Source organism: Megalopta genalis, chromosome 11, assembly GCF_051020955.1.
Source record: "Megalopta genalis isolate 19385.01 chromosome 11, iyMegGena1_principal, whole genome shotgun sequence".
Lineage (NCBI taxonomy): Eukaryota > Metazoa > Arthropoda > Insecta > Hymenoptera > Halictidae > Megalopta > Megalopta genalis.
The window spans coordinates 11,998,925-12,015,016 of NC_135023.1; the positions used below are offsets into that span (position 1 = coordinate 11,998,925).

Sequence of the window (16,092 nt, forward strand, 5' to 3'; positions counted from 1 at the left end):
TAGGAAAACATTTTCGAATGTGGCGCCATTTATTTCCTCACCTAGGGTCACCAACCTAACGATTGAAAATTTCAAATCCTGAAAAGATACAATTTTTTTATTTAGTCATCATCATGGCCTAACGAATAAATGTGTTGAGATAGAATTAAACATTAAATTTTCATTTAGATAGTGTAATAGATTTAGATCAAAAGAATTGTATATTGTACATCATCATTTTGATACATCTTTAACACTGACTATAAATTTGGTATTCGATACTTGAAAATTAAATAACCGAAGCAGAATTTATTATTTACAGTTTTCTTTTATTTCATAAATAATTGATATGTGTTTTAAGTCTCAATTGCAATAAATACAAATGAATACTTTAACATTCCAGAATAACTGTGAAAAAATAACCTATTCAAGTTTCAAAACTATTTTTTTGCCTCCCTTTATAGAAGCCTGCGAATTTTTTGCGTTGTTTTCTGAATTTTTTAATCGCTATTAGCAGTACATGATAATGTAACGAGCTCTGATTTTGAACTTTATCTATTCCATATTTGCACATCTTATCTGCGCCCAGCTCTTATCAAGATCTTATCGAAATCACTTTTACAGCAGATTCATTGCATTTTGATAACTGAATTGGTGGAATAAATATCTCTCCGTAAAATGGCATCGCCTCAGGTAATCAATACGTTAAGATAAATTTTACGCATATTCTTTTTTTATGATAAAATTATGCAATATCTTACAACAGTTTTATTTGTAAACAAATTAATACAGGCATTAATATTTATAGGTAGAAAAGATTGTCAATTTGTATAGGACATTAGCACGAAATCCATCCTTAAATGGTGCAAAGATTCTTCAAGTTAAACAGAATGAGATATCAATTTTGGGTGGATGGTCACAAAGGAACTTGGAAAGAAGGATGAATCAAAAGTTCTGTCAAAACTATATTTTGGATTCAAAATTACAACTTCTATCTGAAAGTTTTCCTATTGATATTACAACAGAGTATGTTATGTTTTAAAAGTATATTGTGTTCACAAAGTGTGTTTTTCACATAGATTATCCATTTTAGACTTTTATCTGCATCTACTGAGGATGAACAGCGAAGAGCAGTATTAAGACAAGCTACAGTTGATAATACTACAAAACAATTCATTGAAATCTGGGATAAGCACAAGCTTGTAAAGAATTATGACTTAGCTGTCTTAGATGTTCATGGAGATGTGTACACAGACTGTGATTAAATTTTACATATTCAATATTATTCCCCTAATAATTAGCACACAAGAAATTATATGTTTCATTTTTGTCTGCAGCTGAATTTTCTTCATTCGAGTGGTCACCAAATCAAACAAAAATTCTGTATATTGCAGAAAAGAAACTTCCAAAATCGAAACCATTTTATAAACAAAAATCTCTTAATTCGGAAGATAAGGATAAGAAAGAGGAGAACGAAGCATCTGCGGTAAGATATTTTGATTTCCATCGTGCCAATCTCTTGATCAAATGTTAATTATGATAAAATGTTTGGAACAGGGTAATGAGTATCTTTACAAAGCTCATTGGGGAGAACAATTAGTTGGTAAACATAAACCAGTGGTTGCAGTTCTCGATACCACAACAGACACAATATCAGTCCTCTCAAATATACCTGATGAACTATCACCAGGTCAAGTATTATGGATGAATGATAATCAGGGAATAATTGGTGTAGCATGGAAACATGAACCAAGGCATTTAGGTCTTATTGCATGTACCAATAGACTGTCTTGGATATTTTTGTGGAAGAATGGAGAATTCAGTAAGAATTATTTTGTTATAAATATAATATATAGATTTCTAATTTAAAATACAATGAATGTGCATACATTTTTTAGAAAAACTCTCTAGTGATGGATGTGCTGTTCGTTGTCCCCGGCTCAGCCCTAATGGGAAAAACTTAATTTGGTTGGAAAGAGAAGCTGGTGGTGCACACAACAATGCTCACAGGCTAATGCATTTAGATATTGAGTCCAAAAAACAAATGGTTTGTGCATATTAAAGTATTGATAGAATATACCTTTTCTTTTTTGTACATATTTATTTTCTTCTAGGTCAATATACTCATAGATATCGTACCTACTAGTATAGCTATTAAAAATTCTAAGCAATTCTATGGTTTATATGGTCGGTTATCACGTCGATGTTGGAGCGACGACTCAGAATATATATTTTTAAGTACACCTCAACAAAATAATATACGCTCATATATCGTTGATATAAGTAAGTAAGACAGATACATTTAATCTAAATCAAATTTTCGTTGAATACAGTACTGATTAAGAAACATATTATTTGCAGAAGCAAAGGCTGTAATCGAGATTCTGAATGATAAAAGCAGCCTAACTATTTTGGATGTGAAGAACGACGTTATCGCATTCTTGCAAACATCTCTCTTAGATCCTACTGTCCTTGTAGTTGGAAAATTTGACACAAAGGCAATTGATGATGGTGGCATACCAAGAAGTAAAATCACCACTTCTACAACGATTCCTGGTTCCGAGAACTTAATGTACGACCTCTGCGATTATGATTACGATAATAGCGACGACATTAGTGAGTAGCTAAAATACTCCAATTCATGTATTCTAATTTATCTGTTTATGCTAAACTTTTTAAACATTGTAGAACACTTCAATTACATTTACTTTGGACCAAAGGGTGGGGATGACAAATCTGTGCCATTAATCATTACACCACATGGTGGACCTCATATGAATTATGCAAACCAGTTCGTACTGGATTATTATTTGTTTGTGTTGTCAGGTAAATATTACATGCTAAATTTCACTTTGTGTAAGATAAATAACAGTGATTACATTCAAGGTTTTGCCGTTGTGCAAGTTAACTATCGTGGCTCAGCTGGAATGGGTTCTAAGAATGTTGAGTACCTTCAAGGAAATGTTGGAAACGTTGATGTACAAGATTGCGTAACTGCTACAAAAGAAGCTTTGAAAAGATATCCATGGTTGAATCCGGATCAAATAGGAATCACCGGTGGATCACACGGTGGATTTTTAGTGACTCATTTGAGCGGACAACATCCAGTAAGTCAATGCACTATACAACTCAAAGCGTTTAGTACGTATAATGTAACAATTATATTTGTAGGACCTCTACAAAGTTGTCGTCGCGAGGAACCCAGTAATCGACATCGCCGCCATGTTTACGATATCAGACATCCCAGACTGGTAAAATATTAATGTATTTTTTAAAGATCGTTCATAGCTCTGAATTGTCTCAATTATATTGCAGTCGCAATGCTTTGACTAAGGAAGAGAAAATTAAGTACCATCACGATGTGTAAGCGCAAATGTAGAACAAGATATCTTAAGAAACAAAGAGTGACTAACGCATAACTATAACGATGCTTTAATGGAAAAATGCGGAATATCGTGTACAATGTCTATTCTATAGGATCCACAATTTTGTTTTTATTGATTATTCTAGGTGTTCCGCTGAGGCGAATTATCATTTCGACGAAAGCAAGCTGTTACCGGAGGAAGCACAAGTTGAAATGGTTGTGAAAATGTTCAAGTGTTCTCCGATCATTCATGTTGGCAAGGTCAAGGCGCCAACTTTATTATGCATAGGCTCAAACGATTTGCGAGTGCCACCATCTCAAGGAAAGCTGTGGTATCAGCGACTCAAAGCAAATAACGTTAAGACAAAGTGAGCTCTAAGAAATTATGCTACGTTTTTTATGTCTTTAAAACGTTTTGAATTTGTTATTTTAATTGGAGAAATGCATAATTTCAAATTGAATTTCTTTGCAGACTGCTCCTTTACGAGGACAATCATCCTCTAGCTACAGGACCAGTGGAAATTGATAATGTTATTAACACATGTTTATGGTTACACGAACATATCAGTCCAGAAAAATCCGAGGGTGTAAACTCGCAAGAATAGAAACTGGATGAATATTAATCATTTTTTAAGATTTTTATTACAAATTTAATATTTACACAAATTTGCCGTGTATACGTGTATAAAGAGATTCCTAACAAATAAATTTTTTAGATATTCACATGTTCGTAGAGATTGTATAATACTATAAAATTTTTATACTTCGTACATGTATAAAAACATTATAAATATCTTACATATGTATAAATTGTATTATTCGGTGTTCGTAAAATACGCAGATCTACCGTTTTACATCATAATAAATACACATGTCGATATAAGGATATAATAGTTGCATAGATTATCCTAATGTAGAGTACCAATATTAAATGATGCTTTAATTCAGTTACTTACAATGAGTCGTAAGTATTTTGACACGATTTCGAAACAATTTCGTATAAATATTACACTTATTAAATACTGTACGTTTTCTAACATATAGAAAAAGGTCTTACTAATTGTGATCGAAAAGTCTTTTTTTTTAACATAATTCGTTGTAGTAAATGGAATGATCACTATCGTGTTAACTCGCGTGTACAGCCGTTAATTGTATACGTGTATTTTCTTATCTATGGCAAAAGAGTATTTATTACTGGGACGATAGAAACAGTAAGTTTTAAATGTAACAGGATATCAAAATTTACAACATTGTTGTAAATAGAAACAGTATAGAAAAGTTCTCGGTATAAAACCCTAAAAAAAAAAATGAAATTTCTAATAGTTTTGTTCTTATGGATGTTTGTGTACGTAACTGTATATCATTTTCATTCAGAAAGGCACTCATTCATACCATATACATATGAAGACTGCACTGTGCACAGCAGTATCTAATTAAAACATTAGATAATAAGCTGTCAATAGTTATCACTTATATTTAATAACTTACGATTGCTTTGTTATTATGATCTAACAGTATTACTTTGTTCTGGGAATAATGAATCGTAACTTGGTGGTAGATCTTTGTCAGCGACAGTCGAAGACACAGCGACCTCCAACATTGGCGCCGTAGGTACTGGTGGATTTACAGTTCCTTCAGTTTCATGTGGCAGTGGACCAGGTCTCGATGAGCATACCGTTGGATCAGCACAATCCAGAGACCAACATAACTTCTGTGATCTTTTGCATATCCATAAACCCATAATGAATATAATAAAACACAGTATCATCGTAGTCACTGCACCCACGGTTACTTTAGTACCAGTACCAGTGCTAATAAATTCATTGGCATTAGTTGGACACTTGTCCTCATCTGAACATATTTTTGGTGCACAATTATAAATCCCATCACAGAAAAAGTCATTTTTTAAACAGGTGTCCATGCCAATTGATGTGTATTTGGTTGGATCTGTGTTGTTACAGTCTGCAAATAATGAATGTTAATTAAATGCATAGCTTATTAAAGTATAATATAATTAATAGAGCAATGTAATTATAATTGTAATAAGTATCAAGATAAATTGAATATACTTTTAAATGGAGTATAAACAATGCTGAGAGCAAGAAATTCTTCGTCTTGTAACTTGTTTTTGGAGATAAATATTTCAGTCTCCAATTCTCCTCCAGACTTGCGTCCGCTTGGATCATATTCGGCAAAAGTCCTTGCTGTTAATACAGGTTCAGACGAGTACATGCTATGCTCTGGTTCAGGAACAGGGTAATACTTAGTTCTACTGCGATCCAATGTACCACAGAATCTTTCTGTCCGATGATCATCCTTCCTTTTAAACTAAAACATTAAATTTTAACAATTTTTCTGCATAATAATAATATCAACTAAACCAGTGGTTTTCAGTTACAAATGTTACAATATAGATAATGATATTAATTAAAAACCACTGAATGAGATAAAAGTATTTACCTGCACATAATCTAAGCACTGTGTCTCGTTCTTTCTAAATGACAGTTTCTGAATAACACCGAACAGACCATCCCCCTTAGCTGCCTTCATAACAAATTTGCAGTGAACATTTTGGAGGACCTCCCAACGTTCAAACATGTGTTTAGGTAAGACCACTGCGGCTAGCTCGCTAATCTCTATGGTTGACTTAAAGCCAAGTCTGTGGCAAATTTTCTCTGACTCCAGACCATCTTAAGGGAGAAGAGGTTATACATAAAATATTCCGAAATTTATGGGAAAGATCGATTGAATTCGATATGATGAACTCACATTTATCATAGTGACGACCATAATATGTGCACGAGCTGTAGTTTACGTAATTGTTTGCAAGGAGCATCAAACACAAAAGATACAAAACGTCCCATCGAGCCATTTTCGCAGGAACTGTCAGAAAGCCATAAAGGATACGGTTAACGTCACCGTTGATTAACGAATAATCAAGACCGTGATTAATTTCTCGGCGATTCACCACGGCACTAGCAGAGAGACTGAGTGAAAAATCGGAAGACGTAGGTAATTTTCACGGAATAGTTCAGGTTCGATTCACCGTCTTCGAGGATACGTCATCCACGTATCAAAACAAAACGAATGCGTCTCTCATGTCCGGGAGAAGGAGAGAGAAAGAGAATGATTCTTGAGATCGACGATCCCTGTGACTCTCCGCGTTTTCAAAACGAGAATACGTACGCGTCGAGACGAAAAAATCATTTTTATTCATAACGTGGACGAAGCCATCGAGGGATGTATGAAAATACTGGGAACAACGTGACGACGATCCGGTTAAATTTCGAGGAGATAGAAGTCGGTAAAACAGCTGTAAAAACCATAGATTTATTGAACGAGTCCTGCGTAAGTAAATATCCGGTTCTCGCGTTAGCGGTAATTTAAGACCAGAAAGATAGGAGGAAGGGTATCAAAATTGAGATTACTTAAAAATTACGAGACGCGTGTTTATAAATTCGTTACAGTATGAATTGACCTATCAAGCCCAACGAGATCCAATCACGAATCCTCTGGACCATGTTTTTCATTTACGTTATTATACTTGGGTGCTGGCGCCGAAAGAAAAATTTGTGTGCGAAATACGTTACAAACCGTACGTTGTATCCTCGGTAAACGTGGATTATTTTACCATCACAGACTCTGTCGGAGCTTGCTCAAAAATAATTACCCATGGGTCTTGCATCGGTGCGCATAATGGAATATTGAATTTAATTACGTGTACAGGGTGGAACGATAAAACTTAGATTCACGAGTATTTTTCAAATTTTAATGGTCGCAACAAATATTTGCCGAGAATTGCAAAATAGAAGGAAATTTTCTCTTTTTAAGTAGGATGTTATAAATTTTATTATCGTCGAGATGAATTTAATGACTCGCGAATCGACGAATGATCTAAATTTTTCATTATCGAGCTACAATTAAGAAATGCAACATTATTTCAATTGAATTTATTTAAAAGTAATTTTCTTAGACACTATTGCGAATGATCTTGTACATAGTAATTTTTTGTTGCTCACCCTGTGCAATAACGAAATCATTTTCTTTCGTTTTTCATGTTAAATATTTTTTTTAAGGCCCGCACGTGACTTGTTCGACGTCGAGAATAGTCCTGATAAGTACCGACAAGAATCCTGAACCAAAATGGCGGATCAAACTTATAAATAATTCAAGGGCATCGGCTCTTTTCATGTTCGCTATGGACGATAATTACCAACCATTTAAATTGGATAAGAAATACGGCTGCATCCATCCTTGTTCCTACAAATACGTGACGATTACGTTCACTTCGCTGGGGGACGGAATTTATAGTTACCGTTTGTTTATCTTAATTCTGCATCAGGTAAATTAAACAGTTTCGAGATCCGGAATTAATTAATGTTAATGACAAATTTTCTATGAAATCAGGAGCCGATCGTCATAGATCTATACGGATACCGTAGCGCGTCTTTCAAGAAGGAGGATTTAAGTTATTTTAATTTTCCTCCGGGAGAAACAAATGGCTTTGCAGGATTTATAAACGATTGCGTGGACACAATCAGCGACTTGCCTTCTGTGTCTTTATCGAAAAATTATTTCAATTTCGGCCGCACTGAATTTGAAACGGAAAGTATCGGTCACAGGATTCCACAAGCAGTGTGTCTTACCAATCACAGTTCGTCTGATTTATTAATCGTTTGGGAAAAAGGTGACAATATCTAAATAACTGGAGTAGTATAATTTACTAACTTCTTTAGCTCAATAACTGGAGTAGTATAATTTACTAACTTCTTTATCTAAATAACTGGAGTAGCATAATTTACTAACTTCTTTATCTCAATAACTGGAGTAGCATAATTTACTAACTTCTTTATCTCAATAACTGGAGTAGTATAATTTACTAACTTCTTTTTGACAATTAACACATATTAATATTGATACAGATGATAGTAACGTTTTCAACGTGAAGCCAAGAGAACTGCATGTAAGAGGGAACCATTCAGCATTGTTTGAACTTTTTTTCAATCCGAACGCAAGCAACAATTTATTTGGACGCGAGATTGTCGCTTCCATTTTCACAAAACACACGGAGGACATCGTATTTCCGTTTGTCATAACGATTACAGTAATAGGTCGGGTTAAATTTAATTAAAGATCAAGTTATAATTTCGCAATACACTAGACGTTTTATTTTAATATTTTATCAATTGAATTTGTAGTAATTTATACCATTTCTAGGTCATTCGTTTCCTGCTACATCGAACGGATGGATTCCGCAATACGAAATACCTCAAACTGTAATAATGCCGCCGTGTGTGCCTCCACATCCGGTCTACACGACGTTCCTGCTCAGAAAGTTCGGTCATTTACCCCTGATGTTTCAATTTGTTCCACCACCGAACTGTCGTTTCACTGTAAAGCCAATGCTCGGCTTGATTCACGAGTACGATGATTATATCATATTATTTGTTCATAATATAGACTTCGTTTGCGATAGGATCGGCGGAACCCGATATAGATTTGAATCAATTGTGTTAGACCGGTGTCACGCTGCTATGATTCAGCTGAGGGGGCCGGTCATTATCTCTCATAATCATTACAGCGCCTGCACATGAATTAAATCGTTGATGCAGCGTGACACGGTATTTTAGTTTTAATTGTTCGTTTTATTTTCATTGATATATTTTAGGAATTTTCAAATAATTATGGTAGAAATGTCGCCGAAAATCGAGGACGAACAGATTTATCTAGAACGGTGGACAATATATTTCAACGGGAATACCAAGAACGCAAGTTACATAGACTTCAAGGGCTACGCAGAGTATGCAAATATAATGTTCCTGAACGGCGGTGTATTAGATTTCGCGGTGACATTGCCGCGATGTCAGCAGTTTAAGGAACTTGGATTTCGAAACGTCACGAGACATAAGATTAAGTAAATCAATGGGAATTTGTCCCGGAAATTGGCCTACTTGACACATTATTCATATATCGACGTATTGGTATAATAGATACAAGTTTTATGAAATGCCAACGATCACTATGCAGACAGTGAGCGGAGAAATTGAGCCGAATGAAATTTTGTTGCAAGAATGTTCGTTCGAACCGACCGAACCATACGTTGATTATGATGTCGAGGTAAAATGCCTACTATGTGTTCTGAAGAATAATAATATTGTTGGAGTGAAGAATTGTGTGATTCTGCGAGTTCGCGGAAGATGCGAAGAGGGATCTTTGATGGTAAAATTTCTTCCCAAAAAGTCAAATCTCCATGCATTATTTTTTTTAATTCTACGATGTTAACTGAAAAATTCGCCGTCCGTTTCAGGCAAATCCCAGCGAATTAAACTTTCAAGAGATGCAATACAATTCCAACAAAATACTGACATTTAATTTGTACAATCATAGTCAAGTAAATATTTATTACAAATTAATCTGTACGTACCTAAATTGGCCACTTGGGGATCTTGAACAGGATGTTCAGATACGACCTGATGTAGGAACTATTTTTTCTGGCTATCACAAAACAATCACGATCTCAATTACACCACGTACAGCTGGTTATTATGAATTTGTTGTTCAGTACTTGATCAGAAAAAATTGTAGAGTGGATACTGTCTTATCTAATCAAGTTCCTATCAGAGTCTGTACTGTATATTGTATGTGTATATTGCCCACTTTAAAAGTAAGATTTTTCTTAATTATATGCTAGATAATATTTGAATCGCATAATAATTTATTAATTTTAAATAAAATTTATTACATAAAACAGGTGTGCAACGTATGTGCTTACGGAATCGAGCAGAAATCTCCACTGAATGTAAGCAAACCATTTTTGTGGAAAGCTCTGGAAATAGATAGGTATGATCAAGTAAATAAAAAAAAAAACACACGATTTATAGGTAATGATTATTTCGATTGAATATCTAATTGTTTTTCTTTTAGATTAAATACAATTCTTGCAAGAATATTGCCAGGGGAAAGAGAGAAATGGAATGTAGAATTTTTTCCAGTGGTTGTAAACCATGAAAGTGTTTCTATAAAATTGGTTTTAAGGAATTGCTCAAAATTTTTGATTTCTTGGAGCTTTAAGATGCAACCATGTGGCTGCAAACCTGTTCTGAAGAAGACGCGCAGTTCGTTGGAGAAGAAAGAGTTCGATTGCTTTCATCGGAAAATTTGCATTCTGCAACCACCTTTTGGCACATTAGAAGTACTACACTTTTATTTATTGAATATGATCTGTAGTAACAATAGTTTCATTAACACCATATAACATTTTTTAGGGGTATTCGGAAACAGTACTCAACATGGAGGTCTATAACACAGTTCTCGGGAGAACAGAATTATCTTGGGACTTGAATATAGGACATAATCGTCATATTATTTTAAATATGTTAATTGATTGCATATCTGAATCGGAGAAGGAATACAACTTTCTGTACGAATCCTGCGCAAGATTTGGCCTGATTTATTTTGGAAACAGGGATGCAGTGTATAAAGTAACAATTAATTTTATCGATTTCTTCGGTATTAACATGAAGTGGAAGTAAATAAAATTATAGGCGCAATGGATACGTAACATTACGAATGAGAATTTAGCGTATGATGTGAACATCGATGATATATCTAAGATCAACGAACAATATCATTGTGAAGTATTTTCCTGTTTAACTACGTGTGGCATTGTGGAAGCTCGATCAGCAGTATCTTTGCTTCTAAAATTTCAGCCCAGAATGTTTGGTCTATTCGAGGTACAAAAATGTGTAATTCGCAATTTAAAACATTAACGAAAATAATATAGAATGTTCTTTCCCCACAAGGCAATAGTTCCCATAACGTTGGGTCATCATAAACTGAAACTGAAATTAGAAGGAATGTCATCCGGTGATCTCAGATCAACTGTTGTCGGGAAATCAATACCGAGTTATTGTACCGGCAGTACTTTAGAATTTCCAGTGTATTTCAATATAGATTGCATAGATATGTGGTCTCTCCCAATGCATAACGCCATTATTAGAATGATTTTCATACAAAATAATTTGGACCATGATGCGCTTGGTTTTGAATGGAAATGGTACCGTTTCAAACTTGCAATTAATCAAGCTGTTTTTTCATTTCCATAAACTCATTGAAAAGTTTAAACTGATTTAGCGAACATGCATCAGAAATCCTTAATGTTGAAGTATTTCCTCGTAAAGGAATAATCGGTCCACACACCGTGAAGAGTTTTAAGCTGAAACTTTTTACAAGGGGATGTCCATGCAGATGCAACCTTGACATATTCTGCGAATTTACCAATGCCAGTATGGAACGCGCATATCGGAGGAGTGTTCTGAAGTATGATCTTTTAAGCAAAGAATTGGAAGGACAATTTATTATCACCGAAAAGGGCGTTACTGTCCCAGTAAGTAATTAATTCCGAAACAAACTGTATATTTATTCATGTTTTTACCGGGACTATTGTTCTCGTAGAAACCGTGGTTAAAGATACTAGACAAACCATATACATTTCACAAAACATTGAGTTTTCGTTGCACCATATATTCCATAGAAGATGAAGGCATAAGAGTCAGCTTGAAAGAAGAATTGGAAGCTGCACCATCAAATGCAATTTTTCTCGATGACAGTGACAATTACAATATACCGAGAAGGGAGAAAGAACTTAACATAGCCACGTTTCTTTTGGAAGGTTTACTATGGTAAATCACAGTTTCATTTTAAAATATTTGAAATAATAAAAATTAAACGCACCTTATAATAAAATATTAAAATTCATACTTTTTAGGGATATTGTTAATGGTAGGAGATTTATAAAAACCATGAAAGAAAGTTTAATTCCTAAAACAAAATTATATTATTCTCAATTTGCGATAAACCTGACTCAGCGAAAAAGATTAATAAAAAGATCGTTTATTTCGCCTCCATTAACATTTATTAATTCCGTATTAGAAGAAGTATGTATAACGATAATAAAATCGGTTCGTAAATTTTTTGGTCCTTATGAAATTTCGAATAATTCATATTTCCTTTTAGGTATTGTTTCTCATATTACATGAAGAATTTTCTTTAGACATGGCTCATTTAATTTCACAGGGAGATGTAAGGCATGATAATTACATCAAAACTATATTGAAAAAATATAAACCTGATGGAAAAGGTAATATCGAAGTCACAATTTTTTAAAAATCAATTCTTTAATAATATTCATGTTTTGATTGTATAAATGATTTTTCTAGATGTTCCCTTGCATACTAATCCAGAGATAAATCATCATACGAAAGGAATATTTAGAGTGTCATTTGTAGAGGAAAATTAAATAGTAAATACCTAAGTACAATACTACACTTGATACTAACTAATTTCCTTTGTACATGGATCTGAAATTCGTCTGAACACAGCCAAAAACTTTTCTCCTTTGTTCCTCGTAACTTTCTGACCTTCTTCTGTACTTTCATATAATTTCTCTACAATGGGATCTTCAGTCTTTGTAGGAAATTAATTAATAGATTATTATTACAGTATATTGTTTAACATTCAAGTAATGACTGGTGTTGGCATTCGAAGAAACTTACGTATTCTTTTTCAGAAACATCACTGAACAGTGGATGTTCATGAAAATGTTGTACTATCCATTCATGTAGATCTTGAACATCTGTTACTGTATACACAATGGCCTTTAAATAATATATGTATATACATATATAATTAGTAATTTTTTGTCTATACAAAATTAATTGCAATGTGTTTAAATAAGATGAAAATAATATTACCCCTACAGCTAACACATACGCGTACTCTGCCAGGAGTGTCTTGTTTATAATCCTCCATTTATGTTTAGACTTCTTGAAATGGGGATCTGGGTACAAAAAGAACATTTTCTTCAGCTGCAATGATATACAACAGCGATTAAAACAGATGATATCTATTATTTCTATATACAATTATACAGTGATTTGTACCTGCCCTTTGTAAAAATAATTTGGTAAATATTTCATTGCATTAGTTCTCAGACAAGCTATGTTCTGATATTGTCCTGGATTTTGGGATCGTAATGCAGCTATACGATCCATGACATAGTCAGAAACTTTTACTCTGATTTCCATACCAAGAATTAAATTATCAGGAAACATTGGTGATAGTGTAACTGTTACAAAAAATTGTTTACAATTATTAATGAATATTTACTCATTCTGATTCATATTTAAAATAAAAATTTTACGTACCTAGCAAACCTCCATAGCCACAACCAACATCAGCAAATTCCACACATTTCTGGTTAACATCTTTTTCATCTAATTTGCTTTCATTGTCTGGGAAATAATGTGGATATAGAGAACTCCAATTCATTTCATTTGGATTTACAGGACTAAAAATAAAATTTTGGATTAGCAATAATATGATATTATAATAGCTATAAAATAAAGTTGAAATTTTATTTATAAAGTTAATCACATACTATTCTATACAATGATCCGCAATGGGATTCGAATGGGCTCGTTGTCTGTAATATTTCTTTTGCGGCAACGCTAGTAGCTCTGACATGTTTTCCGAATTCAACGAAAACAAGTCCACATGGAGTGAAATTTCTTAACCTAACCCGAGTAAAACCCAACCAAATTGACTGATTGGATATGTATGTGTTTAGCTGACAGCTAATACGTAGCTTCGATAAATAAGGGCTTTTTCAAGAAGCGGTGTTTTGCATTTCGCATATGTACACGTCGTTTTTCCATCATCCTGAATTTTTGAGAAATTAATTTGAAAAGATTAAAAGAAAAAAAATTTTGAAATTTCGAAAGAAACAATTCTTTGGATTTTAAAGAGAGAGAAATGACTTTGATACATCAACTTCTTCAAACAATTGTCAATTTATTTATATTATATTTTATAATAAAAAAAACTATATTTACTTTATATTCTGTAGAGTGTAATAAATTTTTATTATTGATAAATACAGACTAATAATTGTTTCAGCTTAATGTAACTTAATGAACAGTTTAATATTTTTGCACTTTGAGATATTCATTTTTTACATATAAGTGTGATAACAGTTTTTGTATATAAAACTCATTTTAATAAAGACCATTTCAGTTGTTCCTTTGCAGACTGGAGGACCTAGAACAAAGACAAAGTATTTACAAACGTATATGAAAGTAGCTTGAATATTGTTAACAACACTGCCTTTCAGGTTCACAAAAACTTACAATCAGAGACTGTGCGAAGTATGTAGAATGATGCATGAACACAAAATAAAGAAATCGAAAATGTTTCTATGTAACAATAGATACAAACTTTACTGTGACGAACATTAAGTTCATCAAGATTATAACCTAATATTAATACACTACACTAATATTACCTGTGCAACTGTCTGTTCTCCCAAGGGAATGTCATCTATTCTCAATGCAACTCTTTGAACAACACTGGATGCATCGGCATCCAAAATAATTCTAAAACAATTTCATTTCATATTAATAAATAGACTAATATTTAATTTATGTACTTCATGAATATTATTTACCCTCCGTCACAAATTTCATCCATTGCCAGCATAACTATGTCTAAACTATCTAAAACAGCTCTTTTCTCGACATTCTTTCTTAAGATTTGACTAACTGAATCATATAAACAATTTAATACACTCATTAAAATAAGCTGAAAGAAAATTTTTAAATATTATAAAGTACAAAGACATGCTACTTAATTAATATGATTGATGTTTAACAAAAATATATACCTCATTCTCATGAGAACTACCCATTACATAAAAGAACAAATCCACATTACTTCTGTAAACGCAAGTCAAACCATCGAGCATAATGATCTCTGCATTTGCTCTGTGAGTCTTGTTGAAAAGATTTTTTTCAAATGCTTTCTGTTCCTTTGAAGTTGGAAATATCTTTTTGTCGTAATACTTGGCCAATATTCTGTTGCCGTCATTGTCAAGGATGGCCATACCTTTGACGGTGTAAAGCGTTGGTTCCTAAAGTAAAAAGAGAAAAATGTTACTGAAACATACAAATTTCGATCCTGTCTTTCCCAAGTATGCATCCATGTAATATTTGATTAGAAGTTTTAACACAATTTTCACTAATCATACATGCTACATTCAGTTAAAAACGGTTAAGAAACAACTTTACTTAGCTCATGTGTTAGGAAAAGAAACAGTAAATGGGAACAGACAGGATTAAGTAAGCTTAAAATCAATAGAAATCATACGCGTTGTTGATAATCGGAATCCTGATCACTCTGATGCATCGGAGACAGGTTATTTTGCACGGCTTTCGATGATCCACCGCGATTCATGGTTATATATGTAATTTACAATTATACAGACCGATTATTTAAACTAAAAATGTATTATTAAGACGTACTGTAATGTAAAATTTGCGTAAAAGAACGTAAGATGCACAGCAAATAGACCTACCAATAATACATGTTCACGTCAAACTTGACGTGTTCATATTCTCAATTCCCAATGAGAATTTCACATGTTTCCCATTCCCATAGAATAAAACGAATCTGCTGCCACCTATAACAAAATGTGTCCATAATACAAAGCAGAGATAATATGTGACTTTTTCTTCTAGCAACATTCCAGTACCAAATTTACTCTCTCGAATAAATCTTAAGAACTAATTAATTCGAAACTAGATCATTATATTGTCTAGTTATGTGACATATGATTTCGAACCGTGCGTTTAAAACTTTGTTCCTTTAATAAACAATAACAACAAAATATACCAAGTCGGTGAACTAGGAACCAC

General features: G+C 33.3%; 5 protein-coding genes across 9 annotated transcripts; 2 read left to right on the forward strand and 3 right to left on the reverse strand.

The window, feature by feature from the left end:
* Positions 1 to 110: 110 nt before the first annotated feature.
* On the forward strand, positions 111 to 4,066 carry LOC117225915 (acylamino-acid-releasing enzyme). Of its 3 annotated transcripts, none has more exons than XM_033479759.2 (15): positions 111 to 250; positions 569 to 672; positions 788 to 1,005; positions 1,073 to 1,236; positions 1,317 to 1,465; positions 1,537 to 1,801; positions 1,878 to 2,026; positions 2,094 to 2,262; positions 2,341 to 2,595; positions 2,668 to 2,805; positions 2,866 to 3,086; positions 3,151 to 3,230; positions 3,295 to 3,342; positions 3,490 to 3,711; positions 3,816 to 4,066. In XM_033479759.2, the coding sequence occupies exons 2-15, from the start codon at positions 658 to 660 to the stop codon at positions 3,946 to 3,948; spliced, it is 2,226 nt and encodes a 741-aa protein (XP_033335650.2). In that variant the 5' UTR covers positions 111 to 250; positions 569 to 657; the 3' UTR covers positions 3,949 to 4,066. The 3 variants fall into 3 exon arrangements, with proteins under 3 accessions (XP_033335650.2, XP_033335651.2, XP_033335652.2); XM_033479760.2 differs by having other exon boundaries at positions 112 to 250; positions 604 to 672; XM_033479761.2 differs by lacking the exon at positions 3,295 to 3,342 and having other exon boundaries at positions 133 to 672.
* On the reverse strand, positions 3,967 to 6,248 carry LOC117225916 (uncharacterized). Its single transcript, XM_033479762.2, has 4 exons — positions 6,113 to 6,248; positions 5,804 to 6,033; positions 5,413 to 5,671; positions 3,967 to 5,305 (listed from the first exon to the last, which is right to left on the reverse strand). The coding sequence occupies exons 1-4, from the start codon at positions 6,213 to 6,215 to the stop codon at positions 4,845 to 4,847; spliced, it is 1,053 nt and encodes a 350-aa protein (XP_033335653.1). The 5' UTR covers positions 6,216 to 6,248; the 3' UTR covers positions 3,967 to 4,844.
* Positions 6,249 to 6,573: 325 nt separating this feature from the next.
* LOC117225921 (cilia- and flagella-associated protein 65) lies at positions 6,574 to 13,111 on the forward strand. The gene is made up of 19 exons (XM_033479767.2): positions 6,574 to 6,691; positions 6,811 to 7,030; positions 7,420 to 7,685; positions 7,751 to 8,030; positions 8,266 to 8,454; positions 8,561 to 8,765; positions 9,012 to 9,257; positions 9,334 to 9,562; positions 9,651 to 10,007; positions 10,095 to 10,183; positions 10,268 to 10,535; positions 10,609 to 10,824; positions 10,888 to 11,076; positions 11,146 to 11,399; positions 11,477 to 11,729; positions 11,798 to 12,024; positions 12,111 to 12,279; positions 12,359 to 12,482; positions 12,562 to 13,111. The coding sequence occupies exons 1-19, from the start codon at positions 6,584 to 6,586 to the stop codon at positions 12,639 to 12,641; spliced, it is 3,969 nt and encodes a 1,322-aa protein (XP_033335658.2). The 5' UTR covers positions 6,574 to 6,583; the 3' UTR covers positions 12,642 to 13,111.
* On the reverse strand, positions 12,501 to 14,101 carry LOC117225917 (tRNA (guanine-N(7)-)-methyltransferase). The gene is made up of 6 exons (XM_033479763.2): positions 13,782 to 14,101; positions 13,549 to 13,691; positions 13,285 to 13,469; positions 13,096 to 13,209; positions 12,898 to 12,999; positions 12,501 to 12,808 (listed from the first exon to the last, which is right to left on the reverse strand). Exons 1-6 carry the CDS (start codon positions 13,865 to 13,867, stop codon positions 12,677 to 12,679), a joined length of 762 nt encoding a protein of 253 aa, XP_033335654.1. The 5' UTR covers positions 13,868 to 14,101; the 3' UTR covers positions 12,501 to 12,676.
* Positions 14,102 to 14,306: 205 nt separating this feature from the next.
* On the reverse strand, positions 14,307 to 15,944 carry zetaCOP (COPI coat complex subunit zeta). 3 transcript variants are annotated; one of them, XM_033479988.2, is made up of 8 exons: positions 15,930 to 15,944; positions 15,753 to 15,857; positions 15,545 to 15,674; positions 15,063 to 15,308; positions 14,847 to 14,980; positions 14,685 to 14,775; positions 14,530 to 14,538; positions 14,307 to 14,440 (listed from the first exon to the last, which is right to left on the reverse strand). In XM_033479988.2, the coding sequence occupies exons 3-8, from the start codon at positions 15,629 to 15,631 to the stop codon at positions 14,393 to 14,395; spliced, it is 615 nt and encodes a 204-aa protein (XP_033335879.1). In that variant the 5' UTR covers positions 15,632 to 15,674; positions 15,753 to 15,857; positions 15,930 to 15,944; the 3' UTR covers positions 14,307 to 14,392. The 3 variants fall into 3 exon arrangements, with proteins under 3 accessions (XP_033335879.1, XP_033335878.1, XP_033335880.1); XM_033479987.2 differs by lacking the exon at positions 15,930 to 15,944 and having other exon boundaries at positions 15,545 to 15,829; XM_033479989.2 differs by lacking the exons at positions 14,530 to 14,538; positions 15,930 to 15,944 and having other exon boundaries at positions 15,545 to 15,821.
* Between the last annotated feature and the right edge of the window lie 148 nt (positions 15,945 to 16,092).